At 50.3% G+C, this 17,806-nt stretch overlaps 9 protein-coding genes across 9 annotated transcripts; 5 read left to right on the top strand and 4 right to left on the bottom strand.

Moving 5' to 3' along the window:
• Positions 1–46: 46 nt before the first annotated feature.
• On the top strand, positions 47–448 carry PFICI_06549 (uncharacterized protein; the record flags this gene model as incomplete). The annotated part of the gene is made up of 1 exon (XM_007835130.1): positions 47–448. The coding sequence occupies one exon, from the start codon at positions 47–49 to the stop codon at positions 446–448; it is 402 nt and encodes a 133-aa protein (XP_007833321.1).
• A 118-nt stretch (positions 449–566) lies between these two features.
• Positions 567–2,318, bottom strand: PFICI_06548 (uncharacterized protein; the record flags this gene model as incomplete). Its single annotated transcript, XM_007835129.1, has 3 exons — positions 567–1,730; positions 1,794–2,119; positions 2,186–2,318. 3 exons carry the CDS (start codon positions 2,316–2,318, stop codon positions 567–569), a joined length of 1,623 nt encoding a protein of 540 aa, XP_007833320.1.
• Positions 2,319–2,991: 673 nt separating this feature from the next.
• On the top strand, positions 2,992–3,971 carry PFICI_06547 (uncharacterized protein; the record flags this gene model as incomplete). The annotated part of the gene is made up of 2 exons (XM_007835128.1): positions 2,992–3,297; positions 3,351–3,971. 2 exons carry the CDS (start codon positions 2,992–2,994, stop codon positions 3,969–3,971), a joined length of 927 nt encoding a protein of 308 aa, XP_007833319.1.
• Positions 3,972–4,247: 276 nt separating this feature from the next.
• Positions 4,248–5,216, bottom strand: PFICI_06546 (uncharacterized protein; the record flags this gene model as incomplete). Its single annotated transcript, XM_007835127.1, has 1 exon — positions 4,248–5,216. One exon carries the CDS (start codon positions 5,214–5,216, stop codon positions 4,248–4,250), a length of 969 nt encoding a protein of 322 aa, XP_007833318.1.
• Positions 5,217–7,516: 2,300 nt separating this feature from the next.
• PFICI_06545 (uncharacterized protein) lies at positions 7,517–9,000 on the top strand (the record flags this gene model as incomplete). Its single annotated transcript, XM_007835126.1, has 3 exons — positions 7,517–8,217; positions 8,275–8,335; positions 8,392–9,000. 3 exons carry the CDS (start codon positions 7,517–7,519, stop codon positions 8,998–9,000), a joined length of 1,371 nt encoding a protein of 456 aa, XP_007833317.1.
• Positions 9,001–9,163: 163 nt separating this feature from the next.
• PFICI_06544 (uncharacterized protein) lies at positions 9,164–11,018 on the bottom strand (the record flags this gene model as incomplete). Its single annotated transcript, XM_007835125.1, has 3 exons — positions 9,164–10,425; positions 10,486–10,802; positions 10,870–11,018. 3 exons carry the CDS (start codon positions 11,016–11,018, stop codon positions 9,164–9,166), a joined length of 1,728 nt encoding a protein of 575 aa, XP_007833316.1.
• A 1,486-nt stretch (positions 11,019–12,504) lies between these two features.
• Positions 12,505–13,380, top strand: PFICI_06543 (uncharacterized protein; the record flags this gene model as incomplete). Its single annotated transcript, XM_007835124.1, has 1 exon — positions 12,505–13,380. The coding sequence occupies one exon, from the start codon at positions 12,505–12,507 to the stop codon at positions 13,378–13,380; it is 876 nt and encodes a 291-aa protein (XP_007833315.1).
• Positions 13,381–13,733: 353 nt separating this feature from the next.
• Positions 13,734–15,407, top strand: PFICI_06542 (uncharacterized protein; the record flags this gene model as incomplete). Its single annotated transcript, XM_007835123.1, has 3 exons — positions 13,734–13,915; positions 13,981–14,164; positions 14,244–15,407. 3 exons carry the CDS (start codon positions 13,734–13,736, stop codon positions 15,405–15,407), a joined length of 1,530 nt encoding a protein of 509 aa, XP_007833314.1.
• A 447-nt stretch (positions 15,408–15,854) lies between these two features.
• Positions 15,855–17,270, bottom strand: PFICI_06541 (uncharacterized protein; the record flags this gene model as incomplete). The annotated part of the gene is made up of 3 exons (XM_007835122.1): positions 15,855–17,015; positions 17,046–17,081; positions 17,163–17,270. 3 exons carry the CDS (start codon positions 17,268–17,270, stop codon positions 15,855–15,857), a joined length of 1,305 nt encoding a protein of 434 aa, XP_007833313.1.
• Positions 17,271–17,806: the final 536 nt, after the last annotated feature.

The following is a 17,806-nucleotide window of genomic DNA, read 5'->3' as shown; positions in this document are numbered from 1 at the left end:
GTTTTCACCGGACGGCCGGCGGGTGGCATCGGCATCAGGCGACGGGATGGTACGGATCTGGGCCGTCGATACGGGTACTCTGCAGCGCACAATCGAAGCCGAAACGCGGACATTGAGTTTTGATCCATTGGGCGACAAGATTAGGACAGACTCGAGGATATTCGATCTTCAAAGCCAGTCTCGGGCGTCTCAAGATCCACAGGATGTCCCTTTTGGTCCAGAGTATATTCAAGAGACTTCTTCTCTTGTCGCGAGTTCCGTAGCGCTTGGCATTTCGAATGATCGCACATGGATCACTCACAACTCTGAACGTGTTATGTGGATTCCCCCAATCCATCGCCCGGAATCCCACGACGTGTTTGAGTCTACCATAGCCCTCGGCGGTGTCTCTGGGCAAATCACTATTTTGCGCTTTTCGGAGTCTCATTTGAATGCGTTCCTGTCTTAACATCTCATAAATACAAATCAATTCTACCGAAGCTTTTGGCAATGCGACTGGCCTGCAATATAGAAATTCAATAAGTATCTGTGAAATGAGGAGATGATGATACACTCATGCGTAAACCTCAAACCTTCTCGGCGTGAACGTGTTGTGCCTTTCCTAGCTCATCGTCTTCGACGGGACGCACAGTCAAGTCTTCGGGCTTGGGGTAGGCTACTCGCCACACAGTGTACCACGATCTTTCAAAGAGGCTGTCGAGCGACTCAAGCGAGCGACCAGACGTCTCAGGCATGGCAAAGAAGACATAAATAATAGAGATGGTGCAGATGCTGGCAAAAAAGGCAAATGCACCATACCTATCCGTTGCAGCAAGGAGAGAGGGCATGGCTAGTGAGCAACCGAAATAAAAGGCCCAGTGAGATGCCATGAGTACCGACACATTTAGAGACCTGATTCGCACGGGAAAGACTTCAGCAGAGATGAGATATGGCATCGAGAACCAGCCTAGTGACCAAGCCACCGCGTGCAGGTATATTGCCACGATGGCGCCGACACCAGCCCGGCGAGAGTCGTCGTTTGCTGCGATGGCATCTGCTGTCTGGCCATTGGTCGCGCCGAGATAGCCTCCAACATATACCAGTGTGATAATCTGAAGGAATATTCCAGACATCAGCGCCCGGCGTCGGCCGACAAAATCAATGATGAAGATGGCGCATAGCAGAGTCGATGTGAATTTCACAACGGCGTAGAGACCAGTGGCTAGAAATCGTGACTCTTCGCCTTGAATACCAAGATATCCAAAGATAGTCGGACTGTATTGGGTGATGGCATTGGCACCAGACCACTGTGAGAATAGGTGGGTCAGGAACACCAGGACGAAGCGACGTCTGTTGGGCATGTCCATGAGCGTTTCTTTCACGAGGTCGAGAACTGATGCACCAGAGACGGCTTCCATTTCGTGCTCAAATTGGACATGTATGCCTCGCATTTCATCTTGAACGTACGAATGCTCTTCTGGCAGACCTCGGAGTTTGGCAAGAACTTGCAACGCCTCTTCTTTCTTCTGCCTCGAGATAAGGTATCGGGGAGACTCGGGTGCAAAAAAGGTTCCGATGCCCCAGACTAATGCTGGGATACATTGGAGGGCTGTCGGGAGTTGCCACTGGATGTCGGATCCTGCAAAGTGCTTGGTGATTCCGTAGTTGATGAAGAACCCGAGGACGACGCCGAGCTGCTGGCATGCCGTGTATTGAAGAGTGATGAGGCCACGTATAGAACGGGGTGCAATCTGTTTTGGTCAGAGGTTAGAGAGCGGCTTGTACGAACACGAACAATGCTTATTTGAGCTTACCTCGGATAGATAGATTGGCGGCAGCACAGTGGTCACTCCGATGCCCACACCGGCGATGAATCGACTTGCGTAAAGACCCGAGAGATTGCCATTGCTGAAGGTTTGACCCAAGACTCCGACGATATAGACGAGGGTGAAAAGCTGTAGAGCCAGTCGCCGGCCAATCTTATCGGCGAGGGAAATACATGCGAGACATCCAAAGAAGGCACCAGCAGTCGCAATAGCAACAATCCACCCCTTTGTGTTTGCGTACTGATCGTCGGTTTCTTTTGATAGCCCGAATCGGTCTTTGAACACGGTCTCTACCACAAGGGAAGCAATATTACCTGAAAAGGAACAGTCAGCATATTGATTAATGATAATGAGAAATGAAGACATGAGAAGTAGCATACCCTCATCAAAGCCCTTGGGTATTCCTGACAGACTCCAGATCAAGACACAGTACAAAAGATGTAAGTTGAAAATTTCGCGAGGCGAATTCTTCACAGCGGCGATAGTGGTTGCTACAAGAGATGATTTGGCCATGATTGATCAAAACAAGAAGATGGAAGATGAAAGGAGGATGGTAAGGTTTCGTTTCACTCTTTTCCCTCCGACCCTGGACAGATGAAAAGTATTATCAGAAACATATATATTGCCAAATCTCTACAAGGAGTTCTCGTCCCAACGGGCTGGCCACCATTTCCCGGGCGGGCTTGGCGGTCAACAAGGGGCGATTTCTGGTTGTACATCCGGGGCCCCGCAGCGAAGACATTGCGCGGGGAACGGGTGAGTATGGTCCTTCCAATTGATACCAGCGTGTGCGTTACACAATAATTGGCGGGCTCTTCCCTAATCGTATCTGTCAATAGACGACCGGTACGTACCTAGAGAGATGGTCTAGGTAAGGATTTGGGTCTCCAACCTGGCCAAATGTTGCCCGGACGAAAGCCGTTGCGTTGCGGACAATCACCGAAGCCCGCGGCACGAGTCATACTGGGTCTAGGTGAAGCGTGTGACAAAATTGGAGACACGACTAATGGATGCTGTAAGCGCTTCGAATCGCGAGGTCGAGCACTTTGTAGCTTAGTCTGATTAATTACTAGTTGCTCGATAGCTAAGCTATATGGAAGGTATTCGGACTCTTACTGAGCAAAGTCATTGACGACAGGCCTGCGGGTACTTACTACCTAATTGCCACTTTTATTTCCACACGACCATGAATTTCTATCCGGTACCCCCTACGATCAAGGCCGAAGTTTACTTCAGAATCCCAGATGCAATTCGGTGCTTGAACAAGGATTCGGAGTGGCGCGGTGGCTTCGCTCGCCAGTTCCAGTGGATTTTCCTCGAGGGGCCAGTCGTGGACACTGAAGGCAACCTCTATGTTGTAGATGTGCCCTATGGTAGAATATTGAAGATTACTCCCAAGAAGGAGGCCAGCGTCTATGTTGAGTGGGATGGAGAGCCAAATGGCTTGGCCGTCACCCGACAGGGTACGATAATCATTGCAGATTATAAACAAGTATGGCTCAATAGATACAACTATGAACTAATTGGATCGCTGACAATCGGCAGGGAATCTTGGAGCTTGATCCTTCCACCAGATCTATCAAGCCAAAGATAACCCGACGACATTTGGAACGATTCAAGGGACCAAATGATTTGATAGTCGACTCCAAAAACAATATTTACTTTACTGATCAAGGTCAGACTGGCATGACGGATCAGACGGGCAAGGTTTACAGATTAAGCCCAGACGGCAAACTCGATACATTGATCGAGAATGGTATTTCACCAAACGGCCTGGTACTATCTAGAGACGAAAGGTTTCTCTTTGTCGCCATGACCCGACAGAACTCGGTGTGGAGACTGCCGCTGCATGAAGACGGCACAACGACCAAAGCCGGCCTGTTCTTTCAGTCGTTTGGAAATGCTGGACCAGACGGCCTTGCCATGGATGAGGAGGGTAGCCTGTTCATTTGCCATCCTAGTCTTGGCTCCGTCTTTGTTGTTGATTCTGATGGAGTGCCAAAGGCACGAATCATCTCGGGGAGTGACGGCATCAATTTTACCAATTGTTGTTTTGGGGGCCCAGAGAACAAGACCTTGTTCATCACTGATAGCTTGGAGGGGAACATTCAGACTGTCCAGTGGCATTGTCGCGGTGCCCAGCCTGCTCCAAAGCTCGGTGCATAGATACAAAATACACCAATTCCCTGTATAATCTCGACAGCGGACATGAATAAATTAAGGAATGTAATGTGATCGGTATAATGCGTGTTATATAGAGAAATTTCGTCTGTTACTCGTTGTAGTCTTGGCACAGGACTTGCAGGATCCATAATCCGGGTTTGGCGCTGCAATTCATATGATAACGTCTCCTTGACTCATGTATCATTCTACATTTATTCGTATCTATGCGCGATGAAATCATGATGGCAAGTCTCTAGATTTTCTTGTGTATCTCAGCAACTATTGTTGGCTCTTTGCAAATTCTAGCAAATACTTTGCCGCAGCCATTCCGGTCTCCATTTGCGTTTGATCTGTCGCAGCACCAATGTGAGGAGTGCTCACAACGCCCAAATCCCACAACCTGCCATATCTCTCCGGAGATGGGGGTTCTTGCTCATGGCAGTCAAGGCCGGCTCCCCAGATCAACTTCTCCTCCAAAGCTTTTTCCAGGTCCTCCTCATTGACGATACCGCCACGCGCGGCATTGATGAGGATGGCATTTCTCTTCATTATCTGAAACTGGGGATATGAAATGAGATGTCGGGTATCCTTGGTGAGTGGGATGTGTATGGTTATAACGTCAGAGTCCCGTAGCACCTGCTCAACGGTCTCTGCCCGGGTGTGTGGGATGTCGGACCATGCATCTGCCGATAGGAAAGGGTCATAGGCGATGATCGGGGCATCAAAGGCACCCCTAAACATCTGGGCCACGCTTTTGCCAATGTTGCCCATTCCGAGAATTCCAATGCTCTTCTTGTGCAGTATTATACCGTTGCAGGTCTCCTTGGGAACGGGCGTACCCTGGTTCTGAAGCCGGCTGATGCGGCCAAGGTCCCTCGCGACCGATGTCGCCAGCGTCAGCACGACCTCGGCCACTGCCCGCGCATTGACACCGGGGGTGTTGAAGATCTTGATGCCCTTGGCTCGGCAAGCTTCAGCGTCAATCTTGTCAATACCGACACCCTGCTTTCCAATGGCCTTTAGACATGGACTGTTTGCAACATCTTCGGCCGTCAGCTTGGAAGATCGCATTAGGAGATATTGTGCCTTTTGTCTCCACTGAGCATGTTCCGGCATGTCTGTAAAAATGGCGTGAAAGTTCTCCTTGGCGAACTGCATAACATCTGGGTGGAATTTGTCCATTACGTAGACCGTGGGCTTCGAGGCGGCCACAGTGCCCGAGGCATCAGACAATAATCCTGGAGCCATGACGAAAGATACTTGATTCAAGTGCACTTGAATGCAGTTTTGGATTTAAACGGCCTTTTTTGTTGTGCTGCTATTCGCACGCTTTGAATAATCGGCAGACTTTCAAGGAGCAAAAGATTTCAGGAGACTGCAGCAGAGGAACAGGTTGGTATATCTATGAGATGAAACTATCTCCAAGCGCCTTATAGAGTATGACAGTCATGCCGCATGCAAATCTTTGGGTCCCATTCGCAGCATTGATGCCGCAATCACGCAAACCAGAGACGCCTCGGACAATATCCGATAGCGACCAGTTGGGCTGAGCCTTACGGAAGGGTTGGACAAGCCAATGGCTCTTCTTCAGTCGTTGCTGTGGTTCTGCTCAAGTGTATATTGCCACCGGGGCGGATCCGGTCCGTGGTTACACAGTGTTTACATGCAGTCGGTCATATATGGAGCATGGCTACCATGATGGGCCATACTAAGGCAGTCCTGTGTAGCAGCACGAAATCTCACCTTCTTTCCGGTTATTGAAGTTTCAAAACGTGGATCCGTTCGTATCTATGTACTTTATCGTGCCAAAAACTTGGTACCTATCAACCAATGCTAAATCTTTGTTATACACATGTGCAGTTGGGGGGCACTTAGAGACACCGCTGTGCGCTGCAATCGAGGTGTTGAGTTTTTAGTGGATTTTAATGCTGTAGTAGGCATGTCGAAACGCTAAAAACCCCCCACAACCGGCCAAGCAGCGTGGGGAGATGAAAACGAAATGATACTCCAAACTGGAACATGTCGTGATGATCAGCGGAAATTGTCCCTCTACAAGTCGAGGAAATGATACCAACCAAATGGATCTGCCGTTCGAAGTCAACATGGAGGAGTCTTAGAAAATCATGTAGCCCAGCTGCCAGATAGACAGCAGACGGACACTCGGCGGCCGCTCTGCTTCCGTCTTGAACAGCTTAACCCTGTGCAAACGCACTCCAGAATATGTCATATACATGTTTTCTTGTGCTCTGGTTTGTTGCTTTTGATGCATGAAGGGTCGCGTTGCATATCCCCAGATGGACTTGAGTGCAGCATTGATCATCTGGGGAAGGTTTGACGGGGCTGCAGGGCAGTAGAGACGCCAGCAGCTGACGCGCATCATGTGGTAACGGGTGGTTACCAGTTATCTAGTATGTGTATATGGATGCAGGTTGGTGGGTGTTCATGGCCATAGATTCGCTGTAGATTGACTTGGCCATTATGGGTTGACATCCTCGATAGGGAATCGACAACCTGTACGTTCATTTGCAATCCATTATGATACTTCTTTGTAATCTAAGACTTCTTACCACTGCGTGAAGGAGCACAAGATTTCTGCGGTAGGCCTAGGTGTTATACGCAGGCACTACTCCCTTTTGGAGATGCTCCACCCTCCATAATATGTGTCAGTGACAATCGCCCCAATTTAGTGGCGTGTCCCCTAGCTTGTTGGAAACTACCCCAACTATTAGCTGCGGGCTCGGCGCTCCCCCAGAGCCAAGACCTCAAGAACAGTTGATTTCTCCGCATTTTTGGTCCTTGACCTGCCAGCCTAGCATGCCCCAGATGCAGATACATAAAGGCGCCCAAGGCTCGGCCCTGTTCCACAACGTCGGAAATTTCCCATCTCATCTCAAGGTCTCTTTCACCGCCTGAAAGCCGATGTCACCAGAACTTTCAACCTGAGGAAGATACAAGACACAGACTGGAGTCGTCTATTGCTAGGCGAGAAGCCCACCGCATGGTCTCCATAACGTCGCCTGTCCGGCCGGAACAGGACCGAAGTGTGTCGCTAGAGATTGCCCCGGCATCTGCGCAGACCAGGAAACAGGCGTGTGAGAACTGTTGGAAGCGGAAGAACAAGGTAGGCAGATCTAACACTGCTTCATTCTTCTGTCTGCGTCTCCCATCTGGTCGGCTGTGAGACCTGCCTGTCGCAATGCTGATGGTCGGCAAGTAGTGTGACAAGCAGACTCCATGCTCGAGCTGCACAGATCTCCATATCGAATGCAGGCCGCGTCAATGGAAATGGGACAATAATCCAGAGGAAGTGGCAGTCACCCATGCCTCCGTGACCAGCTATGTGGACACCCTCTTGAAGCGCAAAGCTGCCAACAGCAGATCGCAAGAGCCAGGGGGTCGCCGAAGCAAGAGAGCTCGTACAGTTTCTAGCAGACAGGATCGACCTACATTCGACACCGAGGCTACCCCCATGCAGTCTGGCGTCGCCATTGATAAGCCATGCATCAGAAGCAGGTAACCCGGCCGAGAGCCCGTCAGTACAGGCCACCATGGGCGAGATCGGGTTCCTATCCCGGTCCGCCATGGCAGAGCCACGTTCTGACCGATTTGAAAGACTCCCAACGAACCTAACATCAGAGAGTGTTCTCTTAGCAAGCTTGGCTCTCGATGGTTCCGACCCGTCAAAGTCAAACTTGTCAGATCACCAGGCCACCCAACTGCTGGCATCTGAACCAAGCAGGCTTCGTATGGATCGCGCTTCAACCCTTCCCCACATGACTCGTTTTGTCGAAGAGATCTGTCCCATTATGCCGTATCTTGTTGCGAGCAATCTCACGGACCAATACGAAGAGGTGCTCTCGCAACACGGCAGAAGGGGCAATATAGAGAATCAAAGCTCTAGTGCGCTAAGCCGTTTCAATGTTTGCATGGCGGTTGCAACTGGAGCATTGTTGTCATCACGATCTCCGGGTAAATCTTTACTGGTCATAAGGTTGCATGAAGAAGCTATAAAGCAGCTATCCATGATTAAAATGAAGGACGAAACCCACCTGGTATCGTGCATTTTGAGCTTGACAATATTTGCGTTATACAGCCCTAGTGGAGGCTCTTCTTGGCACCTTGTAGGTTTGGCTCTCAGAAAATGCATTTCTCAGGGTTGGCACCGGCACCAAGAATGTGTTGGGCAGCTAACAGAGGGCGATTTGTTATCGAGAAAGCGTCTGTTCTGGAGTGCGTATATGATTGATAGGTAAGTACACATCAGCGATGACCATTACCAGCTGATTATTGATCATCATGAACACAGATCATTGAGCCTAGTCATTGGGCGGCCTTTCAGTATACAGGACCGAGATATAAGCATCTCCGTAGGTTAATTATTATATCAAGATTTGGAGTTTGCGCATTGATGTAGTCTCCCTAGGTTCTCAAGCCAACCGAAGCCACAAGTCTGCACTGTCACCTAATCACACAAGCTCGACTGGCTACAGATATTCAAGTCAGCTGTCGGACCACACTCCTTCATGACTACAGCAACATTTGTTTCTGGAAACAATGGACTGGAGACCAGGATCGTGATTCAAATGTTAAACCAACCGTTCTTGACCATCTCTTGCAATTGGAATGCCGGATGCTTGCCAAGATAACTTCGACGCAACCAGGTCATCAGAGCCCGGGAAGACACTCTGCAGCAGTGGTGCGTGAGGTCGAAAGAGAAACAATTGAGGCATGCGCTCGATATATAGACCGCAGCTATGAACGGCTCCAGGAGAACAATTTCGTTGGGTCCTTTATCGAGGCCTACGACATGTTTACAGCATCGCTGACCGTCGTACATCTCAAGCGGCGCGATGCCGCCTGCAACACACAGCAACAGCTCGCATCAATGATGGACCTCATCAATAAATCTTCGACCCTGCTAACTGCAATAGCGGAACGCTTCTCCGTGTTTCGCAGTTTCCAAAGAGTACTCTTGTCCCTGTCGGGGCACTTGATGGCCAACCCTATACCTACAGCTCAGGTGCGTTACTAAAGATGGTGTGCCCAAAGGATGCCCGAGCTAAAATACGTAGGGTATCCCAAACATTGAAGAATTATTGCCAGAGAGTGCTTCTGAGTCTCTTCGGTCATTGATCAAACTATGTGTACAATGAACAGCATCCGAAGTTACTCTAACCTATTCCTACACCTGATGACTAAAGCTGTAAATCGATTCCAGTAAACATGCCTTGGATTTCGCTTGGGTCTCCATAGGCATAGTTTCCAATCCTCCACCACGTGTCGTCGGTGAGGAAAGACCATTGCGACACATCCATTCCCATGAGATTGTTGGACTCAAGAGACGTTCCCTGAGCTTCAATACCGGCTCCGAGTGTTTCCTGATTGCCAATCAAGCTTTCTACTCCATCCGCATTCTCTATGGTCATTGCAGGCAGTGCCATTTGCCAGGGTCCCGCTGCGTGAGGCGGTACGCCAGAAAGCCCAGACATGTGTTGATGCATGGCTCCCAGGGGGCGGCCAAGGCTTTCCCCAGAGTCCAATTTTTCTAGTATGTACCGATGTAGGGCTTCGTACACGGCCACATATGGAGATGAATCTGGCATTACCTTTGCCATGGCTTTGAGATTTTCCTCACAGCGAAGCAAGCTGTCGTATGCTTCAGACACATCGATGAGATCAATATGAGCCGAGACTGAGACGCAGAACAGAACCGAGAGCCCAGCTGCAAACATCATCTGGAAATAACTCCTAGTATATGTGGCGAGGCCTTCGTTGTACATGTTGGTATACATGGATATGACCCGAATGGCATGGTCCAGGCATAGAGACAGGATATAACGGACTGGAAGCTCGCCGCTCTTGGGCGCGAGGTCGACTGCCCTGCGTACAAGTTGAAGCGCTTCACGCGCTTGGAGAAGATCGTACCATTCCTGCCGCTCGAACAAACATCGAGGTTGGCTAAAGATGGGCGCGGACTGCCGCCATTGATCTAGCTCGTCAAGAAAGCTCTCGACCGAGGTACAGACCTGTCCTGATGCGAGGTATTTATCTCCGTTGAGATCAGACGAGGGGGAGCGCGCTATATGGGAGAATTCAAGGTGGATTCTCGATGATATTCTTCTCAATTTGGTGCACAAGATGAGGACTGTTGTTTCGCTTGGCGGCGACAAAAGGTGGCGAGGGCAGATGTCGTCCAGACTCGGCACAAACCCAAACGAGGACGTAATGTCTTTATCATCGGCGTCTACTGGGAATCGAACAGTGATATCCTCATCGGCTATGGCAAAGGGACGATCCAAGGTGGTTGAGCTGTAGCGGTCCATCACATAGCACACCCAAAACACTCTGCGCTGCAGCTGTTCGTCCAGCAGATACAAGTGCGTCCTCGGCGGTCCGTGGAGTCCTTGCTCAATGCACATCCTCATACATAACTGTACAATGTCCCACACCGATGTGCCTATGTTATATTTGGTGAGACATCAGTATTCTGAACTTGGGCTGGTGAAATGGAACAAACCTATATGATGATAAATGCCAAAACGCCATATAAGTAAAAGGTCTTGTATGGCGGATAGGCCGCGGGCTAGGAAAGAGGATTCAAAATGACGCATTGCAGCCAGATAGAAGCCAAGGGGGTGGCTTTGGGAGAGGCCCCTTCGAAACGGTATCAAGGACCCTATGGCCAGGATCATGAATGTGCGGAATAGGTCATGCGCCGAGATATTCTGCGATAAGATATTTTGCGATACCGTGTCCTGAGGAAACACGCGCGTAAAGAGGTCCTCGACATCCTGTCGAAGGATAAAGGGATTCTGTCTGTGCTGACCCTCCAAACTGCACAAGGCTTCCCGTCAGCGAAATGCGCTACAAAGCCATGGAAGGAATCATGTTGTGGACTTACTATCGATCGAATTTCCGCCGCGCTTCGTCTGTGGGTGGGAGCTCGTGCGGTTCCAAGCTTGGTTCTGCTGGTCTGGTGGCACTAGCCAGCATTTGCAAGACATCTGCGTTTTTGTTCCTCCAGTTGGTGTCGTCGAAAAGTGAAGTCATGAAACTAGACAGACCGTCAAGTTAACAGAAACACAATGGTTTCATTTGGTCAGAATATACCTGATTCCCCGCTCGCCCAGCGGCATGGAAGCTGGAGTCCCCTCCCATGTTGTGCTGTCTTTTCGTGTGGTTCGAGGTGATATAGGCGAGTTGGATGACTCTGCGTGGGCAGTTTCTCGGGGCTCTTCTGTTAATTCTGGATCATTATTGAGTTGCTGTTCTAGCTCATGTATATATCTTTGATAAACTGCATGTCAGTAGAAGCTTCTCATAAATTCAGAAGTAATATGAGATGGCAAAAAACAAATGTATTAGATTGATCTCATTGGCGACCATATAACATACTGTCTCGAAATTGGGGGCCCGCCTTCTAAGCTGACGATCATACAATCGGTGCCCTTCTTCGTACATGGCGCACATTTAGGGCGCTCACTATCGCACTATCAATGCAGAATCAGCTTAGAAATGCAAAAGAAGGCACTCTCTTTTATTTCTATTTAAAAGTCCACAGAAAAAGAAAGAGAAAACAACAAGAAGAAACAGGCACGCAATAAAATCGAGTCGCTAAAGTGTTGTTTTCCAACTAACCTTGATTTTTTTATCCCGGCATAACTGGCACGCGGGTAGGCGTGGCAGCTTGGACGTTGCACCCCGCATCCTTTCTAGGTGGAGGCACTTTTTTCAATGCCTGTCCAGTGTTTTCTAGCCTTCTTCTTTTATGAATGTTCTTCACAACGAACCCACAGTGCGCAGCGCGGCTCCAGATCGTATTATAAGTTTCTCGTCTATTTGGTCTCTCCGTCAGTCCCTGCTGGATTCTGATCTTCGGTCTCGCAACCGAGGAAATGGCGTAGATGTCTTCTGAGCCGATGCCCTTGCTAAGACGTTTACTGCTTGAGAGCTTGGGGTCTGTTGGGGAGCATATGCGGGGTATACTCGCAGGGCGTAAATCCTGACAATCAGCAAGCACAGATGTGTAGGTGACTTTGGTAATAAGATGGCCTTCCAGCATCAGAAAGAGAAAGCACAAGCCCTGTAATGAACATCGCATTGGAGAATCAGCAGACGCAAAAGCTGCTCTTGTTTTGGTAGCTGGAGAATCCTTGCTGACGCCAGATGCTGCATGGGAGGAGTGTTAGGTTGGCATGGTTTAGTTCCACTGCCCACTGCTCCGGAAAACTTCCGGGTGTCTGTCTCCATTCGAAAGACGGCACTACCTCATAGTCGATCGCATGGCAGAAAGCACTTGCCGGCATCGCCGCGAGTTTCGACACTAGATCATGAACTCCCGCTACCGGTGCATCTCTGGTATGCAGAAATCTATTGTCTGGACTCTGTACATGATAACCTCAGGATTATATCTACCAGGAACCAGCCAGGACCTCATTTGTAGGCCAAAATGCAGTGTACATCCTATACATAGCAACTCCAACACTCGTTAATATTAATTTCCGCACTCACAAAATCCCTTCCCTACAAATCAGACATGACAAATATCATGGAGCTTCCAGTAGGATCCTGGGATTGTCATCTACACGTATTCGACCCGACACGATTTCCCTTCAGACCTGATAGAGCATACACGCCAAGCCCAGCCACTGCGGAGGACCTCATTGCTAACACGAGGAGCAAAGGCTTACTCCTCGTCCAGGCTAGCCCCGAAGACGGCCATCATGGCTTGCTAACACAGCTGCGTGAGGCTACTGAGAAATATCCTGCAAAACATTTCCGCGCCTCAATCATCACGGAAGACGTCGTCGGCCACGACATTTGTGGCCTCGACAAAGAGTCCATTGACGCCATGCATGATTGGGGCGTCCGAAGTATACGGCTCCAGGGCAGCTTTGGGAGCTTTGGGTCTCAGCTTGATCGTCTAAAAGAATACTTGAACTCGTTGGCTAGATCATACGCTGTTCAGGGTCGAGGCTGGGTCATCTCCATGCAAATGCCGCTATCGGTATGGGCTAACCTCGGGGACGTGGACTTTGGCTCCGCTATCGTTGTTGCTGAGCATGGTGCTTGCGCTACTCCCAAAGACGTGGATAGTCACGAATTCAAGACCTTCCTCGACTTGCTGCACACTGGCAGGTTCCATGTCAAGATATCGGCTTTGCACCGAAGGTCGCCGGACAACTTCCGGAATATGAAGGGCGTAGTCCAAGCTTTCGCTAACACGGCGCCAGACAGGCTTCTGTGGGGAAGCGACTGGCCACACGTCGACACCAGGAGAGGAGGACTCGAGCCGACGCCAAACAATCCGGACGCAAAGTGGGATGAGGAGCTGAAAGCCATTCAGTCGTGGCTGACGGACGAGCAGTATCTGCAGATGATGGTGTCGAATCCATCGCGCTTGTTCTTGTGAGCGACTTTCGTCGCTGCTGTGCCCATTTTTCCACTCACGGTGGAGCAGCCAGCGGTCGGTGTAAGTCAAACACCAAGGAAGACCATCGCCTGATGCACGGCTTTTCTCCGCCTGCAACGGGACGCGTGGAAACGTCCAATGTGCACAAACAGCCCAACACCTTGACGCAACCCCAGTCCCACCTATCCTATTCCCCAGAATACCCCAGCCGGGGAAGGGGCTGTTACCAAGCCCTTGGCCGACTATAACAAGCCACCATCCAAGGCCCAGAATCTTGGCCTGCTTCTTGCCTTTGCTTGGCTTGATTTCTAGCCATCTCATCACTTTTCATTTGAATCTAACACTCAAGTACAATGACCGACATCAACAATTCGGGCAAAGTCCTGGCTGAGCAAGACGAATGGGTTGAGCAGATCGACAAGACGAATCAAGATACTGAAAATGGCACCACCATCGATGTTTTGCGGGCAAAGGAGCTCGAGAAGAAACTTTTGAGGAAGATTGACACTAGAATTCTTCCATTTCTCGTTCTCATGTGAGTATAGCCTCGGTCGTCATATGATCGCGTAGATTAAGGGGGACCAGCTAACCCATAATCAGCTATGTGTGCAATTATCTAGACCGCAACTCAATCACACAAGCCCGTCTATATGGCCTTCAGGAGGACACCCACGTCAAAGGCGCTGTGTACAACACCGCCATCTCCATCTTCTCGGCGGGCTACATTGCCATGCAGTTGCCCTCCTCCATTCTGATGACCAAAGTCAGACCTTCACTCTTCTTGGTTAGTCTCTACCATACTCATTGCCCTTATCCTCCTCTCCATATCCAAACAATAGCATGACTGACCAATAGATCTGCAGCCCGGTTGTATGATTACTTGGGCTATCGTTTCCGGTTGCACCGCCGCGACAAATAGCCCTGCGAGCCTCCTGATTGTTCGCTTCATTCTCGGTCTTGTCGAGGCGCCCTTTTTTCCCGGTGCCATCTATTACTTATCATGCTGGTACACAAAGAAGGAGCTAGGAATACGTATGGCCTTCCTTGTTAGTGGCATCTTACTCTCTAACGCTTTTGCCGGTCTCATCTCCGCCGGCATTCTTGATGGTATGACCGGAGTGACGAGACTGGCGAGCTGGAGATGGTTGTTCATACTTGAAGGTTTGATGACCATCGTCATCGCTCTAGGGGCCATCTTCTCCCTCCCCGACTACCCAGCAACGACAAAGTGGCTCAGTGACGAGGAGAAGACAATCGCACAGCGCCGCCTGATTGAGGATGCTGGCGCGGAGGGCATGTCGGAAGAGGAAGACAGTTCATGGAAGAAGGGTCTCCTCTTGGCCGTCAAAGACTATCGCTCGTGGATCTTTGCCTGTTTGCAAATGTCCGTCACTGCCAACATTTCTTACTCGCACTTCTTTCCGACTCTGATCAAGGAAATTGGATTCACCGACAACATGACTGTTTTGCTGCTAACGTCGCCGCCCTACGTTTTCGGTTTCCTATGGTGCATCAGTCTCTGCTTCTATGCCGACCGTGTACAAAAGCGGTCAATTCCCGCCGCGACATCCATTTCCATGGCCATGGTGGCGACCGTCATCCTTATTGCGGTACCCTACAGCGACCAGTGGGTGCGCTACGCCTTTACTTTCCCACTGACGGGTGGTGCCTTTGGTGTCTATGCCACGACCTACACATGGCTCTCGTCCACCTTGGGCCAACCGCGCGTCAAAAAGGCGGCAGCAATTGGTATCGCCAATACACTGGCCAACATTGCGTCGCTCTACGCCAACTACTTTTGGCTTGACAAGTACGAGCCCACGTTCCAGGTCTCGTGGGGGATCCTCCTAGCGTTTGAGTGCCTCGCTCTGACGTGTATCCTCACCCTCCGGTATAGCTTGAAGAGGTCGAACAGAAAGTTTGATGAGCTTAGTGCAAGGATATCTACCAGTGATGAGGCACAGATTTCAGTTCTGAAAGAGGTAGAGCAGAGGGCAGTTGTCAACGGATTTAGATACGTGGTGTAGCTCGATAATCTGGCCATGAATATACTTTTCATGTAGTACATATGAGGAGGCTTCAAAGTTGTCCATTGTGTTAATTGAAATTGACTGATTAGCCAGAAATCGCATCTACTCACAAGTAGATGCCCTCTACCGTCAGGTCAGGTCCATTCTGCATGCTTGATTTCAAAGCGTTCAACAGGCGCAGCATCTGCTTCGACAGCTTGCGCACGGCTTTCTGCCCTTCCATTCCGTTGGGTACCGGTATAGCGTATGTAGTGTTAAACAATGCGCTCACCACATCGATAGGTCTCCAACAGATTGAAATAGATTCCGTATGCCATTCTACTCTCACATCAAGTAATGTCACTAATGGATGTTAGGGTGGAGTATACACGCATGTTTCCACGCAGCGGTCGAGTACCTCTCTAGGCAGATCCTTTATTGAGCAGTGTCTGGGGCCAACATGCCTCAGATTGAAGTCTCTGTTAGAGTTTCTCTCGTTGCTGACAAGTCACCAGGATGCCAACCGACTTCCTCCATTGGCCACTGGATCCATAGTCTATGTTGCGCATCGAGGGCTTGCCAAATATTCTCAATTAGGTACGAGGGCCACCCTTGCATCCACCAGCAGCCATTCAGTGACTGGAGTAGTACGCAATAATGAGCAAGTATCACCATTGCCACTCCTTGACGTTGGCCTAGCATCTCTATGTATTCGTTTGAGGCCAAATACGGCCATGCAAGGACTAGAGTCGTCTCCTTGGCGTCCGATGTGGTGCTGGAATCGTTGGCATCAAGTGTGCGCAGGTCCATGGTCGGTAGCCGATTTTGTGCCTTGGCGAAGCACATCTCCAGTGTGTCAATGGTGTCCAAGTACAAAGTCAGCAGGGTCTGGGACTCGGCGACGGCGACGGCTACGAGTTGCCGGAGCGTAGCCAGCTGCACGGACGCGACGGTGGAAAACCAAGCCGACGACGGCGGCAACGTTGAACGCAATGATTGGCACTGGTCAAGTCTCATGCGCCCGAAAGCAAAGGCGGCAGCAAAAGGTCCCGCGAGCAGTTCGTCGGCGGCGGCCTCGGAGATATGACGCAGGCCACGCAGCAGAACCAGCCAGTCGGGTACGCCGCTGCCGTCAAGGAGCAGCATGTGTGCCGCTGGTCGGGGGGATGCCATGGTGTAGAAAAAGGTTATGATGGAGAAGATGAAGAGAGGAGCACAATTAGCCGCCGTCACATTGCGCAGCAGCTCCGTCGCCGTGCGCAGGGCCGCGTCGTGCTCGCAACGCGCAATGGAGAGATAACGCTCGGCGCTGGACGGGGTGCGCGTGTTGTGTGCCATGTGCAGCGCCGAGAGGGCCAGGATGGCGCGCATCACGAAGCTGGTCGAGAAGCCCAGCTGTGGCACGCTGATGCGCCACATTGTGCGCAGAGGCACGTAGCTGGACAGGGTATAGCATGTCGAGGTGCTGTAGTTGTGCAATAGTTGCAGTTGGATGGGATCCAGACTCAGAGGGGACGCGTGGGATAGACTCCCGTTCGCGGGTGAGGAGCTGGAGTTTAGGTTGACATCTGGGCGAGCCACGGCGCCAGCAGCAGTGGGAGCAGCAGCAGCAGCACAAGCAGCCGTCTGTGTAGATGTGCCTACGTAATCACATACAGCCGAATGCTTGATGCAATTGCGACATGAAGGTTTCTGTTCGTCACACTGAGAATAGTCTCTACATTAACATCAAGGAACCCAGAGGAAAGAAAGGGGTTGGGGTCGTTGCGATACCTTGATCTTGCGTCTCTTGCACACACGACATCCACTGCGGACTTTACGCGATTTCCGTCGCGGCGTCGTCTCTCGTAGTGACGAGGTTGTGGTGGGCTCAGATTCCATGGCTACCTCTGTACCTACACAACCTACAATGGCAGCGTCTGTTCACCATATGCTGACCGAGTCGCTTTCCGAAGAAGATCAGCATATGGTGCAGGAGTGCGAAATCCGAGAAATCTGGAAGGTTTGTCTCGCAACAGCTCGGATCTTTGCCTCGCATAATTTCCCCGCAACGCCGAGTTATTATCCGAGCTCGCTCCAATCCACTCGCACCTTGGAGAGGGCGATCGATGCAACTAGATGGGGCATGATGGCTAAAATAGGCTATGGACTCGCAGAAGTTAGTACATCCAAGTGGATCCTGTTACCCTATTGCACACTAGGTTGTATATATGCTGGTACAATACAAGGAGTTCCTTGGTTTGACGGTCTAAGCTGGATACACACGGTCAGTTGTAGAAACACAAGCTTTCAAGACTGCTTTATCTTCGCAACACTGGACTTACTCTTTCAGAGACGACGCTGGATAAATTATTTCCAATGATTTATGTGCTATATATTGGAACTAATATTACAAAAGCATTATCACCGAGCTAGAT

The sequence above is a fragment of the Pestalotiopsis fici genome, assembly GCF_000516985.1.
Source record: "Pestalotiopsis fici W106-1 unplaced genomic scaffold PFICI_Scf_4, whole genome shotgun sequence".
Classification (NCBI taxonomy): domain Eukaryota; kingdom Fungi; phylum Ascomycota; class Sordariomycetes; order Amphisphaeriales; family Sporocadaceae; genus Pestalotiopsis; species Pestalotiopsis fici.
The sequence above is the reverse complement of the archived record's forward strand: the minus strand, read 5'-3'. Positions and strand labels throughout refer to the sequence as shown.